Below are 17,963 nucleotides of genomic sequence, written 5' to 3' on the forward strand. Positions count from 1 at the left end.
CCTTCATTTATTTTCATGCCACTTGTCTGTTCATTTATAAAAAAGGACTTCAAACCAAAACATCTCATTTCCAACAGAAGACACAAAATCCAGGTCAAGCGTCTGGCAGCCATTGTTGATTCGTTACTGCCCCCTGCTGGGCAGCTTGTGTCCCTGCAGTACCAGAGGCTGCAGCTTCAGGACCACATTCCTCAGGCCCATGTTTAATAAAGATGTTTTGGTTTGTGTGATGGAAATTAAATATGGTCTTTGTGCCGATGATGGAAACGGTTCAATACACATGAACAATTTCTACCTCACAAAACCAAAAGCAGTAAAAACTATTAATGTGTATAAAAATGTGTCATGTTTAAATGTAAATTCTCTTATTTATTTATTTATTCAAAGTGAAGGACAAAAAATAACATTTACCATAAAGGCTATAATTGACTCACACTAGGTGGCAGTGTCGCTAAAACCACAGGGTCCTAAAAACTGCAGCTTCCGGTATTGCAGACGTATGTGGTTAACTACGTCACATCCGGGCCGGTGCTCCACTTTCCCCGGGAGCAGCTGATCGTTGAGGTTCGTCTCGTGAATCTTCTTCCATCTAACTTTAGTTTAAAGCTGATAAAGTTTCTGATTCTCTTAAATGTTGCAGGAGGAAAGTGTTTTATCGTGATGGAGGATTTTTGTTGCGTGAAAGTGTTTTTTAAGTGTTTTAGAGTTGAAACGTGGCCTCGGTGTCAAACATGGTGGATTTGTTTCTAACTGTTTATTTCTCTTGTTTGTTGTTTTTACAGACTGAAGACAATGAATCTGTTTTAATGATGAAAAGGTGAGACTGGGTTTACCTCCATCTTATTTCTCATGTTACTGTAATAACCAGCAATAAATACATGGAGGAGGAATAATCTCCTAAAGTTTAAAATAATCTGTCTGTTAACTCGGATTAAATCAAAGTCCAGGTTATATCTTAGACTTTTATCTGAGTTTCAAGATCCACAACTTTCCACCTTAGAGGTAAAGGGTTGTAAACTTTACACATCCTGGTGTACGGTGGCCTAGAGAGCTCAACACGTGCAAATTAGGAAAACAACTCCCATCAATTTGATCCTCATCAATTCTGATAAGTTGCTTATGCATTGTGTAAACATAGTGATGAGGTATAAATCACAATTCAACTCAATCTGATTTATAAAATTATTTGTTTGTCATGTTCTGCTCCTAAATAACTTTTTACAATATAAGTATGTACATTGTAAACTAAATATATTCTGTGTAGTAGTATCAGACATAAATGTGTGACTGATGTGCACATTTTTAGTTTGGGAGTTTTGTCCATTTCTCTGTAGTTTATTGATAATTGTTCACTTCCTGCAGGTTTTTGTGTAGTTCAGTAGTTTTGTGTTAAACCGTGCAGACCTTTTCCAGCGAGACCCAGCCTGCAGTGGCTCTGTTCTTTCCTATTGTGTCTGCTAGAGAGACTTGAGGCCGTTTGAGGCCCTGCTGTGTTTCTTCATGGCAGGGTTATAGGTATACCTCAGACACACTGTCCACTCTGTCAAATAATCTTGGGAGGATTTTAAAATCTGGTCTCTATAAACAGATTCTGTTTGTGAAGAGACCTTCAGCTTGTTTTATAAACTTCCTGAATGGTACATATAACAAACTGACTTTTTAATTTAACTTCATAAATATATCTGGACTAAACAAAGTAAAATGTTGTTTTAACAGAAGTGCAGAAATGAAGCCAGGCCGTGTTCTACCCAGATCTCCTGACTGACGTCTGGTCCTCATGTCGGAGTTTGGCTGAACTGAAAAATCCAGGTTTGTGTTTTTCTAAAGACAGAATTTTATGAGAATAATTCTTGTCGGTTGAAAGTTGTTGGTTTGCGTATTATTCGTAATTATCCTATTTTTACTTTGCCATGACCCTCCCTCAATACAACATTTGAAAATGACACATATTGGAAATGGGGTAAACGGCTTTAACAGTAAAGGAACTACTTTCTGTCAACTACCGCCATAATGTACACATTTAACAGCTGAGAGCAGTTCTGAAATTGTACACATGAACAGATCTACAATCAGGGTTTTTAGCTGCTCATCTCTCCACGTGTTGAAGTAAACCAGTAGCTCCTGTGCAGACCTTTTCCAGCGAGACCCAGCCTGCAGTGGCTCTGTTCTTTCCTATTGTGTCTGCTAGAGAGACATGAGGCTGTTTGAGGCCCTGCTGTGTTTCTTCATGGCAGGGTTATAGGTAAACCTCAGACACACTGTCCACTCTGTCAAATTCATTATTATGACTCAAATGAGGAGTCTGCTTAGTGTTTGATTGAAAACATCATCAAACCGTAAAAGGTTAATTGTGCCATGAAAGGATTTTTGCTAAAACAAGTTTAAAAATGTATAGAAGAAGCTTTTGATATTGATTTGCATTTCAATCTGTGTTTATAAATGAATAAGTATCTTGTGCTTTCTTTTAAGAAAGTTGCACAAATGATAATTAATCTGGGAGGATTCTAAAATCTAATCTCTATAAACGGATTCTGTTTGTGAACAAACCTTCAGCTTGTGTGATAAACTTCCTGAATGGCACATAATACAAACTGTGACTTTTTAGTTTAACTACATAAAAATGTCTGGACTAAACAAAGTAAACTGTTGTTTTAACAGAACTGCAGAGATGAAACCAGGCCGTGTTCTACCCAGAACTCCTGACTGACGTCTGGTCCTCATGTCGGAGTTTGACTGAACTGAAAAATCCAGGTTTGTGTTTTGTGAAAATGACAAGATGATTAGCAGTGAGAGAGTATCAGAAATTGGATACACACAGATCTACAATCAAGGTTTTTAGCTGCTCATCTCTCCTCGTGTTGAAGTAAACCAGTAGCTCCTGTGCAGACCTTTTCCAGCGAGACCCAGCCTGCAGTGGCTCTGTTCTTTCCTATTGTGTCTGCTAGAGAGACTTGAGGCCGTTTGAGGCCCTGCTGTGTTTCTTCATGGCAGGGTTATAGGTAAACCTCAGACACACTGTCCACTCTGTACTGTGGAAAGTATCCGTATCGTCCCACTTCTCTGCGACTTCATTACAACAAACTGCTTCAGTCAGATGTTCCTCCACTTGCAGCCTGTGAAATGTAAATTTCTCTTCTCTTGCTCCCTCAGGTTTTCAGGACCTTCTGGATTCTCTACAGAAGATGTTTGACTCAGCATCGTCGGTGCTGTCTGGACTCTGAGGTGCAGGAAACACACGGTCAGTACTGAGTGAAATGTTGTTAGTGACTTTCAGTTAAAGATCTGATGTAACAAAAGTCAAACAGAAATATTGTTGTCAGTCTCTTCAGCAGAGTTTAATATGTGACCACTGTTTTGTAGATTTAAGAGCTCAAACTATTTTATGAGCAAAGATTATAAATAACTGACCTTTTTCTGTTCTATTTTCTACAGAGGAAGTGAAACACAGAAGTATCCAGAGCTGCGGCTGGTCATCCTGTGGACTTCTCTCTTTAAGACACATGATGTCACATGAAGAACTAATGTGGAACAAAGAGAAATGTTACGATCACTGAATTAAAATCTGTGCAGGATTTATTTTACCTTATTTGAAATGATCCAAGTGTCCAGTGAATATACAGATAAATAAAAACAAGGTTTACCAACTGTTGCCTTGTCGCTCGAGCATTTATTTTTTGTTTTGCGTAAAGAATTTGTGAAACTCTGCTGAAATAAAATATCTGAACTCATTTGCTGCAGTATCTTGTTTTTTTAAATCAAAGCAATAGTTTGTGGCGATAGAACAACTTTAATATTATGTTATCAGGATTTCTTGGTCGTAGACAACACGTACACTTTCCACAAAGCTTGTAGTGGATGTTAGTTGTCGATGTGCATTAATTTTAAAGTTAACAATCCTTATAAGTGTTGTGAAGTCATCCTGTGGATTTACTGTCATCGTCCTGCTTCCACTGAGTTTCAGTTGGATAATCTCCACCCTGACGTCGTCCTGTGAGAAACTATGATAAACGTGGGAATCCAGTTTCCTACTGTGAGGATTTCATGTTGAGACGTTGAACCCCTCTGTGCCGCACATACCTCTGCACATTCTTCTCACAGCAATTTGTTTTCAAATAGTCTGATAATGGTCAAGATCCATGTGGGGGCGCTGTTGTACCACATGTACAAAGGCCAGGTATGAACTCCACTGTCATTCTAGTTTTGTATTAAATATTGAAGGGGTGTCCACCGACATTATTTTATTATCATTTTAATTATTCGAACATTTCCTGACATTCTTTTGCATTTTATCTCACTTCGTGTTATTTTATTGTGGATTGCGTAGTGAGCATGAAGCGGATGTGACGTTGTTACCATGTTACTTTCACTTTGATCAACCCTGCGGAGAGACACTGTCCTGAAGTGAACAAGTGAAGTGAACAAGTGAAGAAGTAAGTGAGTGACACGTTCATTGTGTAGTTCCAGGTTGTGTTTGTCACGTTTGTGAACCGTGTGTTCGTCTGATCGTTAAAAACAAACATCGACGCGTTAAATCTCAAACTGACTCGCTGCTGCTTTTAGAAAGTTGTTGTCATGGAAACTAGTCGCTTTTTGGCTGCTCCCGCTTTTTTAACATCGATTAAGTTGATTTGTGTGATTCGTGGAGATCCGATGATTTATTTTTTTTCGTAGGGGGGGGGTATCTATATATATAGCGCATTTCCGGTCAGCCCGCGAACCTGCTACCTTGTAATCCGTTCAGTGTGTAGGGGTTTGGCGGGAAATGATGATGGTCTTCACAAGTGACCTACGCAAGCGTATAGCCCCCCCCATCTCTCTCTCTCTCTCTCTCTCTCTCTCTGTCTGTTGTTCGCTTGTGTGTGTCCGTCTGTTTAGACACAACCGACACATGTGTAAGTACAGCAGGAATATCCAAAGTATGGGATGCATATATGTTCATTTATATCATATACAATATATTATTTATATCGTTTACAATCGATTTTTCTGTGCTTTCTGGCCGATACAATAGAACAGACATTATTCGCCCACTCGGTCCTGACAGAAACCCACATAGTGAACTACTCCCCAACACTCTTATTCTGAAAAAAAAAAAAACCATAATTTACTACTTAACATCTCTTATTGATGGTATATTCCGCCTTTTGTTTCCCGAGAGCCACGATTTTCACAAAGCGTCACTTTCACTTTCTGTTTGCAGCCTGGAAAGTCCACACATCTCATGCACAAGGTGAAGAAGAGGAGAAGGGGATGAAGGTGATGTTCTCCTGTCTTCGTCTTTGAGGAGGGTGAGTCACAGAGCACAGCATCCACATCATCCGACATGACAGGAGGAAGACGTGGGAAAATGTTGCCGTTGTTTAATAACTTCTGTGTTTATTTCTGTGAAGTTTCAAGCTGCAAACTAAAGCAACGTCTCGTTTAAAGTGTGTTAACCTTAAAGTGAGGGATCTTTTATCGCCCCCTGAAATGCAACAACATTAATACGACTGTTTCGCACTCAGACATGAAGATGGTAAATACTGTTGATAGTTGAAGCAATCCCATTGGATGGATAGATAGATGGATAGAATTTGAGAGAAAGGAGATCGATGGATAGATCCTCTCGTTGTACAAAAACGAAACCTGAACATCTCAAATACACCACCATGATGCGTTTTTTGATGTTTGATGAATCATGTCTCTTTCCACAGTTGAAAGAAAAACCGAAACAGTAAAGTGAAAGCAGATTTTCCTGAGGTAATCAAACAAATCCGACACATTCATCATCATCGACCTCATCAGATTGATTATTCACTTATACACGTTCTTTCAGTGTCCCTTCTCTTCTCAGATGGATTTCCCCGTGGAGGCGACGGTACATCTGGATGGTTTCCGAGATGACACAAAGGTGCGAGAGCTCCTCCGGTCACATGACTTTGAGGTGAAATATCTGCATAGAGACCTGGTTCGTGTCAAGGGTTCGTTTTTGAAGCTCAAAGCTGTGAAGGCCCTTTTGGAGCAACTCCTTAACCGACAAGACCAGACTGAGGCAACCCCGCGCTCGTCCTCGCCCTTCTCTTCTGGAGCCATTTCCAGATACAACACCGACATCCGCCCAAATTCGGGTGGCGACAGAGGCAGGTTAGGATCCAGTGACGGGCCACTGCACGCTCACCCGTCCTCACCCAACACCTCTGCACCCAGGGTGTCAAACACGGCCCGCACTCATCAGATCTCTTCAGAGCACAGAGCTGCTGTCTCTACAGGAGCGCGGCAGTGTGAGGCGTTCAGGCCCAGAAGTGAGGTATTCGTCGTGGACGCAGATGTGTTCATGTACGCAGAGCAGCTCAAGAAAAAAGACTTTAATATGATCCTGGAGAATCACAACGTTAAAATGAAGGTGGACCAAGTTTCTCATAGCGTCGAGGTCACTTTACTGGGGAAGGGTGCAGGGATGGCCGCCAGTAAACTGCAGAGCCTCTTGAATGATCTCAGCAAATCACTACGCACGCAGGAAGTTCTTCTGAGGGACATGGATCAGGACGGCAAGGCTTTTTTGGAAAGGATTCGCCGAAACAAGAACGTTAAAGATTCCGTGCTCGTGTGTGAGATGAACGACAGACTCCACCTCATCGGGTCGTCTGCCAACAGCTACCAGGTGAAGCAGAAGCTGTTGGGGAGGTCAGCGGAGCAGTCGGGACGAGCAGGGAGGACGTTGGACAGAAACCCCGGGAGGAGGAGCAGCTCCCTGCCGCCAATCAACAGACAAGGCACAGATATAGGAGATAGTGGCGGCATCGCTTATTCTTCTCCTGCTGGAGCTGCAGGTTACTCCCCCTCAAATTACCAGGACGATAAACAGGAAGGGGCCCAACCCGAGTGGGAGGCGGGAGCTCGTCCTGGTCCGAGCGGAGCTTCAAGGAGACGAAGCTCCTCCGTGTCGCGGGTAAAAGGACGAGAGGAAAAACCTCCTGACTTCGCTCGAGAGACGAATAACAGAGGCAAACCTCCCGGCATCAAGCCGCCACTCGTCAATACAATAGATATGAATCGAACGCTCAAACATATGAGGAAGAAATTAGGAATCTGATGTTCGGAAAGTTAATAAACATATTTCCCAAAATGTCCCAGAGTTAAATGCACATCAGTGGATTTCACTAAATGTTTTTGATAAGAATCTTACTTTTTTTTATTTAACTATTTAGACCAAAATGCACTTAACTCACACAACATTCCTGACTGTTCTGCATTACACACTTTACCTACACTGATCAGAATGGGTTGGACTGAAATGTCAATATATTAGTAGTAAGTGTGGTTTAAAGCTCTTATTGTACCTGTGGATATACACAGCACATCAATACACAGTATCTTCATTGGCTGGAATTCAAACCAGCCATGTTAACACATCAGTTCTCTTTTAAATAAAAGCAACATTTTAATCTGTGAGTCAGACTGAAGTAGTGAACTTAGTGCAGAGCAATTTTCAGATTTTAACTTTAACTCCACTGATGTCAAAGTTTTCATTATACTATGACAGTAGAGTTTTAAATCAGTGCACTGTTACATTTTTATTAGCTATAGTTTATTTTACTGCTCCTGACACGTCTCATTCTCTTGTATTTGTCGACACTGCAGGTGATTTATTCTGAATGAATTCACGAGCTGAGTGGATGAAATGTAAATGATGTAAACAGACGAGTCAATACGGCCGCTAATTACACAAATGACCACTGAAGCATCATGACGCGTCTTTGACTGTTAATTAAATGTGATAATAAAAAAACGAATGGCTCTTTAATCTCCATGTCTTTGCTCTCGGCCATAATTACATTGTGCATCTGGGGCTATTGTCAGAGTGGGCGGCTGCTAAAGGAAAAAAAGGTGTGATGCTTTATTACTGTTTCGTGTTATTCACGATGTCCCACATTTACAAGATGAACGATGCAATAAGTGTTGCCTTTATCTAAATGTCGTGCAAAGTAGTACAGCGAGTTCTTGAATCAGCCTTTGACCTGACATCTACCTGCCGAACCTTTGATACAGTACGATTCAGTTTGTTGTAAGATTTCGTGTTTCATCCTGTTTGAGGCATAATTCAAGAGGTTAAGGTGAAAACTGTCAGTGTTTTATAATCTCCTGCCATGTGGCCCCCTAAAAGCTTCAAGCATCTGCCCCTGAATTGTCTCTGCACGGCCCTGAACCGGATTACGAGCATGATACATCTCCTTTCAATGTTGTTACTGTAACGCCTGAGTCCAACGTCTAGATGGAGACAGTTACACAACAACAACACTTCTTACGCAGTAAATAACTTCAGATATAGAGATCAGGCTGTCAGGTTTACCGTTTTTCTGAAAAATACGTGTTTCAGTTTGATGGTGAAATTCCCTTTACTCATAATATCCCAATCGTTTCTTGAATGAGTTGCAGACTCCAGTTATGACTCAGGTTTTTTCGTCTTTAGTAGACGTAACTAAAACACAAATCAACATGAGGAGAAACACGTGTTTACAGCTGTGGTTTCCCCTTTTGGTGTTTTCTTGTTTTTGTTGCCAGGTTATTTCAAAACTTGACATGAAAGTCAAATGGGCAGAAGGAAGGAGATTTACAAGAAGCTGAAAGAGGGGAAGCGTGAGGATAAAGGTCCATTTAACTGCTCTAGTTTAAAAGTTCCGTTCAACCAAATAAAAATAAACAACTTATACCATAAACAACTTTAAAACTTGACTAGAAATCGTAGTTGAAGTATCTCAGTGTTTAAATACCAGTGGATTCCTCGAGTTCTGCTCAGCTGCCAGTTCGTTTTAGCCTTTTTCTTCAATTTTGCCAGTTCAGAGTTGAGCTGCAAAATTCATTCTAGATACATACAATTTAGAATTTGTCTTCAAGCTTCATCTACCAACTTCCCCAGATCTATCGTTCTATCCATCTAGCTTTCTCTCTCTCTCTCTCTCTCTCTTTCTTTATCTCTCTATCTTCCTATCTCTATCCATCTGTCGAGCTCTATCGCTCTATCTATTGCTCAATGGCTCTATTGCTCCATCGGTCTGTCGCTCTATCGCTCTATCTATCACTATCATTCTGTTGGTCTATCTGATCTACTGTGTCTGTCACTGTCGCTCTGTCGCTTCATCTGTCTATCGCATTATCATTCAACTATCACTCTACTGCTCTATCTATCACGCTATCATTCTATCGCTCTATCCTATCTATCTGTCACTTTGATTCGCTCTATTCCATTTTTAGTCAACTATCTCTCTATCTGTCCATCCATCCATATTTTATTCCAAATCAAATTGAATTGATTTGCAAACCACAGAAAAATGTTGTGTTGGATGTGAATCTGGAACGTGATCTGAAAAGTTCTTGTAAAAGTTCAAACCTCAGGGGTAAAGGTCAAAGGTCTCCACCTCAGCATTACTGTGGACTCTCACACACACACACACACACACACACACACACACACACACACACACAGTTTCATCACTGCTGAGCATTTTCTTTTTGGGCTCCAGCCTCCGATGGCTGGGAACCTCTGGTTTCGAGAGGAAACCCTGTGGGACGCGTCGCACTGCCAGGGCCGAGTCTAGAGAGGAAATGCCACGATCCTTCCCAGGAGATAAAGGCCTCGCATATCCAAGGTTCACTGCTGTTGCCTGGCAGCGCACGTCAACATGGGGGAAGCAGAGATGCACGAGACGAGAGAGTCGGTCTCTGCTCGGTTTTGTGGCAGGAAGAGGATGCAGAAGTGATGTGTGCGTTCAAAGATAGCCTCCTGCTTTTTATATGAGTGGCAGGATGACGTGCTGTAGCATGTCGACCACAGCTCTGTGTGACTTGACTAAGCCCAGCCTGAAATCCACGCCCACAGCACACAGACACACGCATATTACCCCAGAAGTCAACTATACTTCTGTTTCTTCCTCATTCAGCTGCTTTCTGTTCCTCTGCGTCTCGTCTGTCTTTTATTTATTCGTGTGTGTTTGGCCGGTTCCAGAAGAGGCATGGCGGAGCTGGAGGGTCTGGAGTTTGGGAAGTCGGACTTCGTGCTCCTGGATGAGGTGACGATGGAGCAGTTTCTGGAGAATCTGAAGCTGAGGTAAGGCCTGAGAGGAGGAGGAGGAGGAGCAGGAGGAGAAGCAGCCGGGTGGAAGCAGCCGGGTGGAAGCAGCCGGGTGTCAGAGATGTCAGAGTTTCACACTTCATGAAAACCTGAAGGGAAACTTTGTATTTCCTCAAGTTTTTTGTTAATTTGGCTGCAAAAGAGCTGCGATTGAAGTGAATAATATCACATCTGTGTCTGATACTCTTAAATAACTTTTCTATGAACCCTTACATCATCTTTTCGAGCCATGTGACTTTGGACCTGCTCTGCTAAAACCGGTCAAAGTTGATACGTTTTGTGTCCAGACAGTTTAAACCAGTCTCACTTCCTCGGTGTGTTTCACGGAGCCGGCCTCGTGTCCTCAGTTCACACTGTGTGAAAAATCACCTCAGCTGACGTGTGCAGAGGACGGCCCCCGAATTAACATCTGTCACATCTGTCAAGGAGGTTCAAGGAGGTTATGTTTTCACCCATGTCTGTTGGTTGGTTAGTTTGTTTGTAAGGAATATTACACTGCATAGATTTCCATGAAACCTGATGTAAGGACTCAGTATGTGTCAAGAACCCTTTAAAGTTTGCTGCAAATAACATACATAACCACATATTTTTGTATTTTGGGGAATTTCTTAACAAATATTATAAATATCTTTATGCAAAGAATCAGGAATGTGTCGAGAGCCCTTCTAGGTCACATGTGTTACTCTGGCTTCGCCTCCATTGGTTGGTGCTTAATGTTTGTGTCTCACAGCTTGATCGCCCAATTTGATTTAGTGCTACTATATTCAGGTTTGTTCGGTTGTTTAGCAGGAAGGGGGACTGGGGTCACTTCTCTATTTTCCTTTTCTCACACCACACCCAACTCGAACTCGGAGAAAACCTCAAAATCCTTGTGTGAGATCAATGTTTCTGCTTAAACCATCTGAGGTCCGCAAATTCTACACACAAAACTCCCAAACAAAAATATAAAGGGTGCCTTTCTCGGCCAGTGGCTGCTCACGTTGACCCGACTGCTCTCATTGCCACCACGCTGTAACCCTAGCGTTTTACTTAGCAGCTCAATTAACCCCCGTGACACGACATTTTTACTCCTCCCAGCTCGACGAAAAACCTCACAGGAGGTTACACAAACCAGCGACGCCCCTTTGAACCACAAGTTTCATTTCCTGCCTTCACACTTGTGTCACTTCCTGTCAGCTACACATGAGATAGGTGCATGATCTTTCATGGAACGTTTATCTTGAGGGTGGTTTCATGGGAAAAGTGCTCTTGTGAATAAATGAAACACCTTTTCATACCATATATACAGTAAATGAAGGAAAATTATCTATATCCTTACGTACGTGTAATTTGTAATCCCTCGTCTGTGTGCGTAGGTTTGAGAAGGGACGCATCTACACCTACATCGGAGAAGTGGTGGTCTCTGTCAACCCTTACCAACAAATGGACATTTATGGCAAAGAAACCATCGACGCGTACCGAGGCCGGGAGCTGTATGAAAACCCTCCTCACCTGTACGCCGTGTCTGATGCCGCCTACAAGGCCATGAAGAGGAGGGCCAAAGATACCTGCATCGTCATATCAGGTCACAACACATTCTCACTTCCCTTCTCAGTGGAATTCATTCGAATTACAAGCAAAACCAGCTCGATACACGGAAATAAAGAAAACAACTCAACTCAAAAATCTTGAGACATTGAAATGCAGCTGTAAGAGTCTTGTGTGTGTCGTGTGTTTTGTTCTTCAGGTGAAAGCGGTGCAGGTAAAACAGAAGCCAGTAAATACATCATGCAGTACATAGCCGCCATCACAAACCCAAGCCAGAGGGCGGAGGTGGAGAGGTGAGAGCTGCTGTGATCTGAAGGTCGAGTGGTTCATGACAAACGTGACCTTATATACGATTTATTAGAAAATGTAAACGTGGCTCCAGATGGGATTTAATCTCAAGTCCAACACAAATAAGTAACTGGATCATAAGAATTGGATGTCGTCATGAATCATTCTCACTTTCCTCTTCTCCTCTGACGCTGTTTTCACCTCCCTCTCTGCTGTTTCTCACATGTTTCCATCAATGGCCACGTGATGCATCAGCGTGAAGAATGTGCTGCTCAAGTCCAACTGCGTGCTGGAGGCCTTCGGGAACGCCAAGACGAATCGCAACGACAACTCCAGCCGCTTCGGCAAGTACATGGACATCAACTTCAACTTCAACGGCGATCCCACCGGAGGAAACATCAACAACTACCTGCTGGAGAAGGTGAGGGGGGATGATGGAGGGGGCAGCCTCTGCAGACTGGAGACCTTCACGGCTCCAACAGACACCGAAGCAAAAAGAGAAACACGTGCACGTACACGAGCCCACCTCTACAGAAAAGTTCAGCTCATTTAGTTTTTAAATTACATCTTTGAATGTTTCACGAGGTGATGACAAAGAGGTGCGAGGGAACATCCATGAATAGACGTGTCTGTGAAGTCGGTGCAGCGCGGCGGCGGCGGCGGCGTGTTAATGAATGGCTCACCTGGGGGCACTTGATGCTGCTGTATCTATTCTCTCTGCTGAGGAGCCGTCTGGCACTCGCAGCCCGTGTGAAGGATGGAGCCATGATTCATTCTCACAGGGCAGAAATAACCGCACTGTTTCTGAGCTGTGTCGTTCTCTGGAAATAGGTTTTTGTTTAAGTGTTTGTCTTGAAGGGAGAAATCGACTGAAACCATGTGAAAGCAGCTGGTGATGGTTCTGTAGGTCGGTTGTTGGGTTGTTCCTATTTCTGCAGAAAAACTGCTATTTATATTTATTTATTTTTACAATTCAGGGAAGTTTCTATGGGTGGCACAAGTTGCATTTTGAGTTTAGCGTTGCTTTCACTTTTTATTTAAAACTTGCTTTAGTGTTCTGAAACTCGGAGCAGGACACTGTATATCCGTTTTTATCTAGCAACTCAAAAACACCTGGATGGATTTTCACCACACTTGATGAGAAAATTACTTGAGAGTGTATCACCACATGATTAACTTCTGGAGTTCATAGGTCAAAGGTCAATAATAAAAACACATACAAATATGCTCAGCAAATTGACTAAATGAATCCCCCATCATACGACGTCATGCATTTATTTAGTTACTTCTGCATCCTATAGGATTATAGGCACGAGCTGAATTTTATGTAGATTGAGAAATAAGTTATGATCATGTCGTAGGAATGGTGTCAATCATATATATTATAAGTTAGCGTTTGCCTGATTGTTTTTTTTTAAAGCACATGTTGGTTATGCATCGCACCTCAGATGCTTCTTCATCTCACCACTGACCTCGCACAACTCTGATTTTCTCCTGTGAGCGACGTGAGTCAATCGAACTCTCACTCTTTAAGGATTCATGGAAACTATTGGTAGAAAAGCTATAACACCACTGAACTCTGGTCTTCATCTGATTCTCTAAACCGTGTGACCTCAGTGTCGGAGGATGGATGTTTGATTTACCGCCTTAACCTGTTTTTCCTGTTAAAGTCCAGGGTGGTGCAGCAGCAGGAGGGGGAGAGGAACTTCCACTCGTTTTACCAGGTAGAGTCTGATCATACGTTTTCATTTCTTTGTCCAAACAAAACCACCTTTGTATGAAATGCCGTTGATTACCTGTCCAGTGAATCCTACACAAGGACAGAACCACACTGGTCTCTCACTGGTTTATCTGTTGTGATTGTGTAGTTACTACGTGGAGGCTCAGATGAAATGCTGGAGTCCTTGCACCTGCAGAAGGATCCTGGTGTTTACACCTACACCAAAGCGGGCGTTGCAACAGCTGTGAGTGTGATGTGATTTCCCCATCCACATTTTTAGGAAGATAATAATGACCCTGAGGTCACATTCTTTACTCGTCAATGGACAAAACCTTTTCTTCCATCTTTCTTCAGACGTCCAACAGCGATCGGACGAGCCACAAAGCGGTGCTGAGCGCACTGGAAGTGATCGGCTTCGCCACAGAGGAGATTTCCTCCGTTTATCAAATCCTTGCCTCCATCCTCCTGCTGGTAAGCTGCAGCTCGGAGCGTTAAACATGGGACATTTCAACGCTTCTTTAATAGGATTAAGATGATATACTACATATTTTAGATTTTGCATCGTTGCTGAGAATCAAGGGAGTCATGAGATCGTGTTTCTTTCAGGGGGATGTTCAGTTTGAGAGTGACGGGGAGAGCGTTCAGATCCTGGGGATGGAAACCGTGCACCACATCTCCGAGCTGACGGCCACAGACCCAGACAGCGTCAGTAAGACCCTGCTGTATCGCACCGTGGCCACCGGGGGCGGAGAGGTCATCGAGAAGGGCCACACGGAGCAGCAGGCCTGTTTTGGACGGGACGCTTTTGCCAAGGTGCTGATTCCTCCCTCTGCCGACTAATCACGATGAGACTCATGGTTTATACAGATGAATTGTTTTATTTAATGGTTTTACAGCTTCCCAGGACATTATTCAAACTTGTCTCCAGCTCTGACGAACCCGCTCTCTCTCCTCTCTCTCCTCCTGCAGGCTCTCTACGAAAGACTCTTCGGCTGGATTGTCAGCCGCATCAACACTGTCATTGAAGTGAAAGACTACGACCCAGTGCTTCATGGGAAAAACACCGTGATCGGGGTGCTGGACATCTACGGCTTTGAGATCTTCGAGAACAACAGGTCGTTGCCGTGTGTCTTTGTGAAATGTTCTGTGTTCCTTCATTCAAACAGACAGAAGTTTAGAAGACGTCTGCTTCTCTGTTGTCGTCCAGCTTTGAACAGTTCTGCATCAACTACTGCAACGAGAAGCTGCAGCAGCTCTTCATCGAGCTGATCCTCCGACAGGAACAAGGAGAATATCAGAGAGAGGGCATCACCTGGCAACATGTGAGAGAGATGCACGCGAACAGTAACACACGTTTTTCAAGAGGTCCACAGGTTTTACACAAACAGTACAAAGACATTTTCAGATCAACGCAGTCATTCTGTCTTTTCCACTGATGTTAAGTGGGATTGCAGGTTGTCATTAAACACACAGAGAGCTTAAGGCACTGCATATGAAGAAAACACATGCAAATAGAAACAACACGTGTAAATTAAGAAAACACCTGCATACACACACCAGAAACACACACTAAAACACAAACTCGCACACAGGAACACGACAAACCGTTCGATTCCTCACGTTGCTGCTGTTCACACAGATCGACTACTTCAACAACCAGATCATCGTTGATCTCGTGGAGCAGCCGCACAAAGGCATCATCTCCATCCTGGATGAAGCCTGCCTCACCGTGGGAAACGTCACTGACAAAGTCTGCCTGGACAGCATGGACACCAAGCTGTCCCAGCACCCCCACTACACGTCCCGCAAGGTGAGAACGGACCGCCAGCGTCATCGCTCCGTCACTTGTGTTTTATTCACACTGATATTCACACTTCGGTCACTTTATTAACAATCATTATTTGCAGCAGCTGTTCGGGTTCGAGCTGAAACTTTCAAACAAAGAAACTTTGGTGTTAAAGTTTCAAAAAGGATCTCATCTCTGTGACAGGACTTAGTAGGAAGTGGGGATTGGTTGTTGACACATCGTCCTCGGACTTACAGTAACTGTGAGGAAATCTTATTTTCAGCCCAAACTAATTGACTGATTGGATCTGTTTATACATAAGAAACCTCTCGGTGGATCGTAAACACATTAACACAAAACCAGAGAAGTTGGCGACTCGGTCTATCGTGGAAAGTTAAAGTTGGATGAGCTGACACAGATTCAGACGTATCAAAATGAACCCATCTGCTGGGAATGAGAGATGGTTTTCACTAAAGATATAAATACACAAGGTTTTAATGAAGTGACTTGTGGTTTTTTATATTCGGCTTAACCACTAGAAATACAGGAAATGGTGTAATTTCTTAAAATAAAATTCAATGCCTTATGTAATATACATAGAGACAAGTAGAATACTGACATATAGACAATTAGTAACATTACAGAATAATAAAATAAAACAAACAGTAAATAGAGTAAAATGTTGGGTTTTAAAACAAATGAGTATATGTACTCAGTTAAAATACACATAGTCTCATTGTACATGATAATATTGCACTTTACTGCCTTTTTCCTGGATTAGTGTGCAGATGTTAAATAATACAATCAAAAATTAATACATATTTGTTGCTTATCTCCTTAAATTGTGTGTTTTGGTTTGATAGAAAGAAAAAAAACACTTTTTACAGAACTTCTCTGACTCAGGTGCAGTTTTGTGTAACAGTCAGTAGAGGACAGAGTTTCTCTAATGTTTTGTGTCCAGAGATGCTTTTCAAACTAAAGAGGCTCCAAACCTCAGCCTCCCTCCTCTTATAGTTTATCTTTGCTCTCTGTGCATGTTTGTTATCGACATTTAATGAGAAATAAGTTTATTATTTTACATTAGGCTCTTATTCACTGTGTCTTCCCCCCCCGTTTCCAGCTCAGCCCCACTGATAAGACCATGGATTTCCAGAAACACTTCCGCATTCGCCACTACGCCGGAGACGTCACGTGAGTCGACTGCACACGAGCACCCTCCGCTGCCTCTCTTCTCTCGAGCTTCACGCCCGTGTGCGTCTGAAAGAGTTTAAGCCTCGTAATCCTATTAAAGGGGCAAAATGTAGGTGTTTTACTTGAAATCATTCATAAATTAGGATTATCAAGAGAATGTGAGGAAATAAGGGTTTTCACGTTAGGTCCAAGAGGTTTGTTGTGCTGCAGGGATCTGTACTGATATTTATTAAGTTAAGTTAAATCAAGCTTAGCTGTCGATGGGGCTACTCCCTCCTTCTCTCCTTCACGCTCCTCGACCTCCTGTGGCTCGTCCTCTGCTCCTGCGACCATCCAACATCTTCCCTGTCTCTTTAACTGGCTGTGAAATCACCATCGTCGTCAGTCTAACAATAACAAGGGAATACGATCCACCAGTTAAGGCACCGTGAGCCTGCATGGAAAACCTTATTCCCCAGTGGCTGCAGGTTTGGCAGGTGAACGACTGCCCATGTGCTGAGGTCCACATTTATTCCAGATGAGACATTAGCTCGATGTGAGACTGAGATATAAAACCTTGTTGTGATTGGCACCCGACCTTTGGGAGGTCAGCTAATGTCATGGGTGTATTGAGGCGGTCCAGTCGTCCAGAGGCAAAGATTTTCTGTCTGGAAAATGTCATAAATGTGCATATTAACAAATCATCTTAAATTTCCGGGACATATTCTGGTTAGTATTGATCACAATAATGTGTATTTTATGAGGAGCGCATCCCTAACAATAAATTTGTGGCTGTGTTTATCTCACATCTGAAAATATATCCCCAGAATCCAACATTGAATATATTATATATGTAAAAGTTCTGTATTTTGTATTACATGTAGAAAGTCCTTGCCCACGTAGGTGAAGTCCACTCTCTAACCTGCACATCCGCACATAGAGACAAAGCCATGTACGGCACACGTGTCATTGTGGGTGGGGGGGTGGGGGGGGGGCAGAGACAGGAAACAAACTGGTTTCACAGTAGTTGCCCGTGGAGACATAATATTTCACAGCATCAGTGTCACAGAGGCTCAACACGCAGCACACTGCAGCTTTGACACGTCACTTTATGACTCATGCTCTGTTCTCCTTTTCTCTCTCCGTTTGACGGCTGCTGACACCGCGACTCCTTCGGTTGCTGTGTCTTTTCAGAAGATGAAATAAATGTCAACTCATAAAGATTTTTCCCCAGCATGGAATTAATTTATTTTTGTCAGAAATCTTGTAAAAGAACCAGGTAGAAGTTGAAATGAATCATATATTTGTCTTTTCAAAAATAGCAGGGACATTTGTTTTTTTGTCACTTAAAATAGAGGATAAAA

The 17,963-nt window shown here is 42.6% G+C and overlaps 2 protein-coding genes, 1 long non-coding RNA gene and 3 other non-coding genes across 9 annotated transcripts in view; all 6 read left to right on the top strand.

The window, feature by feature from the left end:
* The first annotated feature begins 471 nt into the window (after window positions 1–471).
* Window positions 472–3,728, top strand: LOC118124320. Its single transcript, XR_004698714.2, has 6 exons — window positions 472–564; window positions 783–817; window positions 1,717–1,809; window positions 2,659–2,751; window positions 3,151–3,238; window positions 3,433–3,728. It is a non-coding gene; the product is annotated as an uncharacterized LOC118124320 (long non-coding RNA).
* Window positions 1,397–1,532, top strand: LOC118125326. The gene has a single exon (XR_004698825.1). It is a non-coding gene; the product is annotated as a small nucleolar RNA SNORA9 (small nucleolar RNA).
* LOC118125324 lies at window positions 2,124–2,259 on the top strand. Its single transcript, XR_004698824.2, has one exon. It is a non-coding gene; the product is annotated as a small nucleolar RNA SNORA9 (small nucleolar RNA).
* LOC118125323 lies at window positions 2,881–3,016 on the top strand. Its single transcript, XR_004698823.2, has one exon. It is a non-coding gene; the product is annotated as a small nucleolar RNA SNORA9 (small nucleolar RNA).
* A 628-nt stretch (window positions 3,729–4,356) lies between the features above and the next one.
* Window positions 4,357–7,783, top strand: si:dkey-154b15.1. 4 transcript variants are annotated; one of them, XM_035183762.2, is made up of 4 exons: window positions 4,357–4,430; window positions 5,201–5,288; window positions 5,694–5,739; window positions 5,816–7,783. In XM_035183762.2, exon 4 carries the CDS (start codon window positions 5,834–5,836, stop codon window positions 7,070–7,072), a length of 1,239 nt encoding a protein of 412 aa, XP_035039653.2. In that variant the 5' UTR covers window positions 4,357–4,430; window positions 5,201–5,288; window positions 5,694–5,739; window positions 5,816–5,833; the 3' UTR covers window positions 7,073–7,783. The 4 variants fall into 4 exon arrangements, with proteins under 4 accessions (XP_035039653.2, XP_035039655.2, XP_035039654.2 ...); XM_035183764.2 differs by having other exon boundaries at window positions 5,834–7,783; XM_035183763.2 differs by having other exon boundaries at window positions 4,379–4,434.
* Window positions 7,784–9,874: 2,091 nt separating this feature from the next.
* Window positions 9,875–17,963, top strand: part of myo1g (myosin IG) — a 32,260-nt gene continuing 24,171 nt past the window's right edge. The window contains exons 1-12 of the mRNA XM_035183486.2: window positions 9,875–10,084; window positions 11,464–11,672; window positions 11,835–11,928; window positions 12,179–12,344; window positions 13,594–13,647; window positions 13,792–13,887; window positions 13,998–14,114; window positions 14,250–14,456; window positions 14,613–14,758; window positions 14,851–14,965; window positions 15,283–15,453; window positions 16,550–16,620. Coding sequence (XP_035039377.1) covers window positions 9,990–10,084; window positions 11,464–11,672; window positions 11,835–11,928; window positions 12,179–12,344; window positions 13,594–13,647; window positions 13,792–13,887; window positions 13,998–14,114; window positions 14,250–14,456; window positions 14,613–14,758; window positions 14,851–14,965; window positions 15,283–15,453; window positions 16,550–16,620 — 1,541 coding nt within the window. The 5' untranslated portion in view covers window positions 9,875–9,989. The remainder of the gene's footprint in view (window positions 10,085–11,463; window positions 11,673–11,834; window positions 11,929–12,178; window positions 12,345–13,593; window positions 13,648–13,791; window positions 13,888–13,997; window positions 14,115–14,249; window positions 14,457–14,612; window positions 14,759–14,850; window positions 14,966–15,282; window positions 15,454–16,549; window positions 16,621–17,963) is intronic.

Source organism: Hippoglossus stenolepis, chromosome 17 (genome assembly GCF_022539355.2).
Source record: "Hippoglossus stenolepis isolate QCI-W04-F060 chromosome 17, HSTE1.2, whole genome shotgun sequence".
NCBI classification, from domain to species: domain Eukaryota; kingdom Metazoa; phylum Chordata; class Actinopteri; order Pleuronectiformes; family Pleuronectidae; genus Hippoglossus; species Hippoglossus stenolepis.